The 9060-nt window shown below is 37.5% G+C and overlaps 1 protein-coding gene across 2 annotated transcripts in view; it reads right to left on the reverse strand.

Annotated features, from left to right (window-relative positions):
- Positions 1 to 3326, reverse strand: part of rapgef5a (Rap guanine nucleotide exchange factor (GEF) 5a) — a 72058-nt gene extending 68732 nt beyond the window's left edge. For both annotated transcript variants that reach the window (XM_041246305.1, XM_041246304.1), the window contains exon 1: positions 2604 to 3326. In XM_041246305.1, coding sequence (XP_041102239.1) covers positions 2604 to 2774 — 171 coding nt within the window. In that variant the 5' untranslated portion in view covers positions 2775 to 3326. The remainder of the gene's footprint in view (positions 1 to 2603) is intronic.
- Between the last annotated feature and the right edge of the window lie 5734 nt (positions 3327 to 9060).

Here is a 9060-nt window from a genome sequence, read left to right on the forward strand (position 1 = left end):
ATGTGTTGCACACATTTTTAATGTCCCTCCAACTACACACCCAATCCTTGAGTCTTATGTTTCAACTACTATCACTGTCAAAGGAACAGTATTTGTTTGTTTTCACATGCAGAAAAAAAAAAAACATGCTTTGTTTATTGCTTTCATGAAACTTTTAAAAACTTGTAAATAATACTTGAGAATTCCTTATAACAGCCTTTATAATAGTTTACAGGGGTACATTGCAGTAAAAGCAAAGTGTAGAAAAGCTCAGTAAAAGCATAAGAACATAAGAAAGTTTACAAACGAGAGGAGGCCATTCGGCACATCTTGCTCGTTTTTAGTAGCTTACTGATCCCAGAATCTCATCAAGCAGCTTCTTGAAGGATCCCAGGGTGTCAGCTTCAACAACATTACTGGGGAGTTGATTCCAGACCCTCACAATTCTCTGTGTAAAAAAGTGCCTCCTATTTTCTGTCCTGAATGCCCCTTTGTCTAGTCTCCATTTGTGACCCCTGGTCCTTGTTTCTTTTTTCAGGTCGAAAAAGTCCCTTGGGTCGACATTGTCAATACCTTTTAGAATTCTGAATGCTTGAATCAGGTCGCAGCGTAGTACTCTTTGTTCAAGACTGAACAGATTCAATTCTTTTAGCCTGTCTGCATATGACATGCATTTTAAACCTGGAATAATTCTGGTTGCTTTTCTATGCACTCTTTCTAGAGCAGCAATATGTTTTTTATAGCAAGGTGACCAGAACTGAACACAATATTCAAGATGAGGTCTTACTAATGCATTGTACAGTTTTAACATTACTTCCCTTGATTTAAATTCAACACTTTTCACAATGTATCAGAGCATCTTGTTGGCCTTTTTTATAGCTTCCCCACACTGTCTAGATGCAGACATTTCTGAGTCAACAAAAACTCCTAGCATGGTTAAGCACAGCAGAGCACGATGAGAATTAAGCATTTAAAATGGTCAACCATAACAAATTGTGAGAATATGCAAGTATATAGTATATGTGTGGTAAAACTATAATAAAGTACAACATTACAGTGCAAATGTATTGTGTATATACATTTTCCCTGGAAGGCAAATGTTTTCATTTGGTGAAGACATTTAGAGTAATGATTTCTATGCTAATACTGTAAAAGAAGGTGACTTTTGTACCGTGTAATCAAAACAACATGGTAATCAAACCCATGCTTGTTTGTAAAGTTTATAGCAATTTCCATTGAATATTGTTTAATAAACTATGACTTTCAAAAGAAACTTGCAGTCTTGTTGTCAGTTTTCTAGAAATGCCACTTTGGGTTTTGTATTGGTGCCATGCTTAACTCAGACCAGCACACAGTAGCCTGTTATTTATTTATGTTCAAGACTGAATAATACATTGACACAGCTGCCCACTTTAGTGCTAACAGTGTGACTCATTGAACTACAGACGCACTGTTGCTTGGTTGCCTTTGCTTCACCTAATGTACATATCAATGTTTACACTAAAAGAATGCATTTGTTTTTAATAGGAGGGGTCCAAACTCATTGAATGTTGCCCCCCCTCCCTCAAATGATTAACCCTTATTTAAAGCAGTCTTCCAATATGGTGCTCCCCGTGCTTCTTTTCTGCATCAGTCTCCTTTAGCAACCTGGTGCACCTGCTCAATCCCAATCCTTGAACTGACAACTGTTCTTACAGGAAGTACACATCTGAACACAAGTACTGTACCAGAGTACACATTAATCCATAACTCCTAATATTGAGTGAAAACTCCTGGCTCCAGTGTGCTTGTGCCACAGCAATACTGGAAATATCAAACACAATTCCAGTTTCTTTACTTTTTTTCTTTCTCCCCGCCAAAGCAAACTGTCAGGGGTTGCTTTTTAAAAGCAACTTTCACTAAAATATTGGGTAGTGCTAGAGTAATTTCGCATCGTGTTTCAACTTGCACATTTTCATTGAATTTCCCTTAGGGCTGACTGGTGTATGCCTCACTGCCTAAGAACAGTCTCACTTTGGCAACTATGCTATTTAAATATCTTTCTAAATATGTTGTTTTTATTTTATTAGAAACCATAAGAATTGCTGTGCTTGCTAAATAATGGAAATTCAATTTGCATATTAAATAAAACTTCGCAATAGAAATATTAGTTGCATGAAAGGTGCATGGTGACTATTTGATGCGTGCCATTTAGGGCTAAGCTTTTTACACTTACGTTGAGAGAGAGGAACAATTGCTAGTACTTACAGTAAACGTCATGTTTTAAAGTAGAAATTTGCATTAAGTTTTTTTTTTTTTTTTTTTTGTTTTGTTTTGTTTTTTTTTTTTTTTTTTTTTTTTTTTTTTTTTTGCCAAACCCAGGACAAGTTAGACAAATACTAGCTTTTATTACTTTGTTTTTTTAACACCATAACTCGCACTGGGTGACCGTCAGGTAACACTATGAAACAGCTGGCAGGCATTTCATTAATTTAGGTAAGAGCTTTAAAAATATATTGTAAAAAAAAATAACTAATAATAATAATAATAATAATAATAATAATAATAACGCATTGCAATTGCAACCAAATTTGAACTCGCCCCTTATACGATTAACCAGGAGGAAACAGGCTGTCGCTACTTACTGTCCCCGCAGTTCTCTTCCTTAAATGCAATCCATGTTTCAGCAGTGCAGGTAAATCCTTTATCTTTTGCTTCAGATGGACTTGATCCTTTGCATTTTTACTCCATCTCCAGGTAGCCAGCAATCCAACGTCTGGTGTACAGGTGCCGGGAATGTCCCCAGACCCTTCCATTCCCACTCAATTCGGGAGAATCATTTTGAAATCGTACTTTACAAAATCATCTGCACTCGGAGCGTGATGATTACCGATTTCCTGCTGCAAAGAGCCGCCTCTCCGCCCCCTCTCTTCGCTTCTGTTCTGTGTGTGACTGCTATGCATTTTGTATTATATACCATCTATATACAGCGGGTGAGCTCATCCACAGGTGCAGGAAACCTTACGCTGCATCACTTCCACCTTTTCCTCTTGAGATATCCCGGCTGGAGTACAGCTTACACCTTGGTTTTCCTTTCACTCCTGAGAATAACAAACAAGGAAAACTAACTCAAATTACTTTTTTTTTTTTAAATCAACGCTTTCAGACCGAATGTTCTGTATTATTAATTAAAAGTAACCCAATGCGGTAAGGTGCAGGGAGAGAGAATACAGGAGTGTGTCTACACAGCCGTTGTTATGCGGTTCTTATCAAGAAGATTTTCCAAGCAACATCATAGGTAAACTTTACTATAAAAACGTTTGTGCAATGTCCAGCATTGTTTATAAATCCTAGTGCCGCTCGTTATGTTCTGCTAGTTACAGTTTTACTGAAAGAAAACGATTTAGCTTCATCTAATGTGCCTAGAAGTAAACATTTTAAAAATGAACACTAAAAAATATTTCAAGAGATTACAATTAAAAAAAAAACAAAAAAAACCTAACAGCTATAAGTGGAGTGCATTGCATAGTATTGCGCGTATGGTTTCAACTAAAGGTAGAATTATATTTGTGGAATTTAAACAGTTACTAACTGTAAACAAACTGGTGAACAGGTTTTTCATTTTTCGTTTACGTTTACAAGACACGACAGAGCGACAAGAGAAAATCAATAAAACCTCTGCTTTTCAATAGCGCTCTTCAAACCAAAGGCGACACGACGAGTGGCGTCGCCGCGACACAAAAAAATAGAACCTGGTCCTATTTTTGCGAATTTGTCGAGCGACAAATACACAACTGAGCAATCAGAGAACAGCTTCATGTCATGTGGTTTGACATCAAGCACTGTTTCACTTTGTGACAGATTGACCACCCCTTGGGTGTATTTTATTTTTTTATGTAGGTATTATTATTATTATTATTATTATTATTATTATTATTATTATTATTATATATTGTGTTTCTGTGCGGATGGATGAAGGCCGTCCAACATGATCTATGTCGACAGATTGTACTACTATCTATATTATTATTATTTTTTTATTATTATATGGTGTAATTATTATTACTATATTATTATTATGGATGTATTTTTTATTTTATGTGGGTTCACCAAAAACACCCAGTGTGTGTGAAAGTGACTTTCACCTCCATTTCTAGTGGAGGGTCATGGATTAAAGGGCAGTACATTTTTGTGGCACAGTGTAACAGACCACAAAAAAAAAAAACCTGGGTCTGGGGGTAGAGGACGCAGTTATTCACATACTTTGTTATTAATAAGTACGGAAAAAAGGTCTTCATATTTTTACGATAAAAGAATTCCCCACAAACTTTGCTTTTGTGACCAGGACAGGTACATTTCAAAATATCACTATTTCCAATGAGAAAACGGGCGCTTTTGTGTCTTTTCGTTCACATAAAGTCAGAAAAATGAATTTACAGTATAATCATAAATCTCGAAAAACTACTCACTTCTAAATCAGAAGTCAGAAAAAAACAACACAAATCCAAATTTGCATGTATTTATACTAAAGTAATACAAAAATGGCTACAAAAGATTTATTTTTAGGAAGAGAGTGAGCTTGGTTTACAGTACATGAACCCTATAAAGTTCATTCTCTTTCAGTTTTCAAGAGAATGTGAAGCACATGTTGAAAGATGTTCACACTATACTGTTTTGTCAAAGTGGAAATGTCATACCAAAACTCCACATTTGCTGCAATATGAACAAAAAATATAGAAAAAGAAACAATTAAACACATGAAAAACAATTCAGGTGGGCTGAGATACCTGGGCAGCTTAAAATAGCAGTTATCCAATCAGCTGTTTTAGACATTATATTAACTATGCTATTCAGATTTAATAGCTGACTTTGATAAAGTAACTTTGATGAAACAACGGTTCAGTGCACTCAGATTGTAGATATTGCATGTTGTTAATGTTCATTGTAGCCTGGTCTAGTCTCCAGCCTGAACACATTGTTTTCTGGTAGGTGGTGTACCATGTCTTTACCTGCTGTCCACCTGGGCCATTAACATTACATGTCTTCAGAACACAACAAGATGGATGCATACATTTTCTTTCATTATAAAACATATTTCATGACCCTTATTCCGTAGACACTTAAAAATATATGGCTGGAACGTTCATTAACTTAAGTGCTCTTTTCCCTTTCGAGCGCATGTGAGTTCCATTTTTAATATGTTGTGCATTCTCAGGACTGGATTCAAAAAAGAAAAAGAAGCAAGAGCGATATTTGGTTTAAACTGTTAATAATATGACAAATCTTCATATTATGAAAAGGTGCTCTTTGGAGTCAAGGGTTTCATCAGAAGTTTAGTAAAAAACTGTTTTCCATTGTTTTCTTGCAGATTTAAATTAATCCATTAGGTAAATCACCAAAAACGAAGGCACTCTTACAATATTATAGGTTAAAAAAAGAAACCTTTATTAATGGGGCATATCCAAAAACGAATGTTTAAAATAGAACACGAAACCAACATACTCTAAAAACAAACAGAGAGTACCGTTAGGTTACTTACCGTAACTCTGGTTCCCTGAAAGAGAAGACGACCACCAACAACATTAGGTATTGGATATGCTTGCCTATTGGTAGGTATTTTTTGAGGTCTCTATAGCAGAGCTGCCGTAGGCCCATTTCTGGGGTGACACCTTAGGTCCTGTCTACCGAGAGGTTAAAACCGTCATCCTGAGGAAGCCATTTCTCTTTTTGCTACCCATTAGGGCAACTGATGCGACCTCGCGGTTGGTGATGGTATTCTCTTTCAGGGATTCAGGGTTATGGTAAGTAACCTAATGTTCCCTTTCAATTTGAAGACGACCACCAACAGCATTAGGTATGGGATAGTCTATACCAGAGCTGTCGCGAGGGAGAAGGAACGGCAGCATACGAGGGTCGCATCAGAACCGTAGTATACATACAGGAGTTGTGCACCAACAGCGCCTGCAACTCACTGACCCGCTTAGATGAGGTGATAGCCAAGACCTGTCTTCATAGACAGATACTATACAGATACAGATACACCAATTTTGGAAATACTTCCACCTAGTGGAGTCTGCCCTAGTTCTCTGTAGAGTACCCACAACCACATCAGATAGCCCTAGGGCTGTCCAGCGGTCCCGTTCAGGAGCCAGACCCATAATTGGAACCTGTCAGGTTCCGGATGCCAGACAGTGCCTCTCAGTGATCCAGGCGAAGCGGGATCTCCCAGGGCTGGCCTTATGGTCAAGCTGGTGTAAGGTCAAGAACCAGATTCTCCTGGGCCTTCTCCAAGAAGGCCTGGGGCTATGGTACTGGCTGGAAACGTGTAAAGGAGCCTCCTGGGCCACTCGTGGGCTAGGGCGTCGACGCCGAGTGGACCGCCAAAGCGGTGTAGGGAATACCTTAATGTGCCATCTCTGCCGAAGCGAAGAGATCGATCTGCGTCTTCCAAACTGTTCCCAAATGCGCTCCACCACCTGCACCCCAGCCTTGCTATTACAAGGGAGCATACTGCTGTTTTTGATTTTATAAATTTTTGATTTTTTAAATCTTTTTTTTTCAAGGCCTGCCGCACCAATATGGGGGGCCAGGGCAGTAGACGAGGTCTACTCTACATCAGGTATGGAAAAATACAGCCTATGGAGGACAATGCCTGCTGTTGTTTTTTTGTTTTGTTTTTTCTAACCTAGCCGCTGCACAACGCAGGCAAGCGGGTTACTGCGTGTGAACTGCAGATGTGTCAACAAGGACATTTAGTCAACAACAACAACAATATATATATATAAATAAACTGCTACTTGGCAACCAGCTGAGTAGCTCGACAGCAGGGGTAAGGCAGAGCCTAGCCCCGGTAGAGGGCATGCTCCCACATGAGTGGAAGGCTGAAAAAAATGACAACACTCACTCATTTAAATCAATAATGCACAGACAGTCGACTCACATACCACAGATAGGAAAGAAGCAGCCTGCAACGCAACCACGTGCAGGGTTGCTGAGGAAGAAAGAAAGAAAAAGACTAAATCAGGAGTCACTGATTCCATGAAAGCGGCAAGCCAGCTTTCAGCTTGAAAGGCAAGGGTACTGCAGTAGACTCAAAGGTCTTTTTTACCGTACGCTCAGATACCAACACAGACACAGAGGGTCTTACCTTACCGTCTTGAGAGGCAAAAAGAGAAATGGCTTCCTCAATATGGCGGTTTTAACCCCGCGGTAGGCCGGACTGAGGTCGTCATCCCAGGAAGGGGCCTATCGGCAGCTCTGGTATAGAGCTCAGAAAATATCTACCAATAGGCAGACATATTCTATACCTAATGTTGGCGGTCGTCATCAAATTGAAAGGGAACTAGCCTTCATAGGGGTATAGTTTCAATTGGCAACACAGCAATACATAAGCAGTCACATTCAATCAATTAACACTTAATTATTGACATGAATTACACTAATTTCACAGGTTAATTAATTAAACACAGCTTAATCAAAGAATTAGTGGAACAGCAATCAAAAGAATAAATATCGAAAAAGATTATACCAAAAAGAGCCTGTAAGAAAATAACATTCAGTTCATAGGTATGGTCTATAATCTAACTCTTCATTCAGTCCTGGAAATTCAGTAGCTTTTAATTGAAATATCCAAAATGTATCCAAAAGCTGTGAGTCTGTCACCTCCCCTTATTGATTTATTTACCATCCCTAACACTTTAAGTTTATCAGAGTTACTTCCATAAGCAACTTTATGTTGTTTGGCCATGGGATATTCTAAGTTACCAGTTCTAATCGTGTATGTATGTTCTGCTACCCTTTCTTTTGGTTTTCTTTTAGTTCTCCCTATGTAAAAACAACCACATGGGCATTCCAAACAATAAACAACATACGTGGTGTTGCAATTAATGAAGTTATTGATCTCATATGATCTATTTGTCTTCAGTTTGTTTGTATAATTATCATGGTGGATCAGTGAATACCTCTCTTAAAGTGGGATCACTCTTTATTAATTTAGTTTGTTTGTGTAATTTTGGTGCTTCTGTACTAATACGTTCTTTGTTTATTTATTCCTTATCATTGTTTTTTATACAGCAAATCTGTTCTGCTCAATTGTTTTTCTTTATTACAAAGCTTATCAATTATTCCTTGTCTATATCCCCTCTGATGAAATCTTGTTGCATAACTTTTGATTCTATATCAAATTCTGATTATTGATCACAAATGCATCTTAATCATTGAAATTGACCAAAAAGAATATTATTTTTAACCAGTTAGGATGAAAACCCTCAGCTCTTAATAGACTTGACAGTTTCTCTCAGTATTTGTTCTATACACAGAAGTGTGCAAAATCCCTCACTATCTTTCTAGATCCAAACAATCATCATGATCTTTACTATATGCAATACATAATTTGAGATTATTATTAGTACTATCAATATATTCATGAGATAAGAAGAGATCACTTTCTGTACCTGACCAGATAAAAAGAATATCATCAATATAACGGCCCCACCATTTTGTCCAAAAAAAATTAGAGGATTTGTGTGTGTGTGTATATATATATACAGTGCCTTGCAAAAGTATTCAGACCCCTGACCAATTCTCTCATATTACTGAGTTACAAATGGTACATTGAAATTTTGTTCTGTTTGATATTTTATTTTTAAACACTGAAACTCAGAATCAATTATTGTAAGGTGACATTGGTTTTATGTTGGAAAATATTTTTAAGAAAAATAAAAAACTGAAATATCTTGCTTGCATAAGTATTCAACCCCCACACATTAATATTCGGTAGAGCCACCTTTTGCTGCAATAACAACTTTAAGTCTTTTGGGGTGAGTATGTACCAGCTTTGCACACAGTGTCGGAGTGATATTGGCCCATTCTTCTTGGCAGATTTGCTCCAGGTTGTTCAGGTTGGTTGGACGACGCTTGTGGACTGCAATTTTCAAATGGTGCCACAGATTCATATATGCATATTTAGGAGCAAAACAAGTGCATTGCTATACCCTTAGTTTGTCTATACAATTTTTCTTGTATTTTTAAAGTCCATTCAGTCAAATTAACAATGAAGTCATTGGGAGGCAATCTTCAGGTCTTTCTTATAAATAATATTTT

The sequence above is a fragment of the Polyodon spathula genome, chromosome 3 (genome assembly GCF_017654505.1).
Source record: "Polyodon spathula isolate WHYD16114869_AA chromosome 3, ASM1765450v1, whole genome shotgun sequence".
NCBI lineage: Eukaryota > Metazoa > Chordata > Actinopteri > Acipenseriformes > Polyodontidae > Polyodon > Polyodon spathula.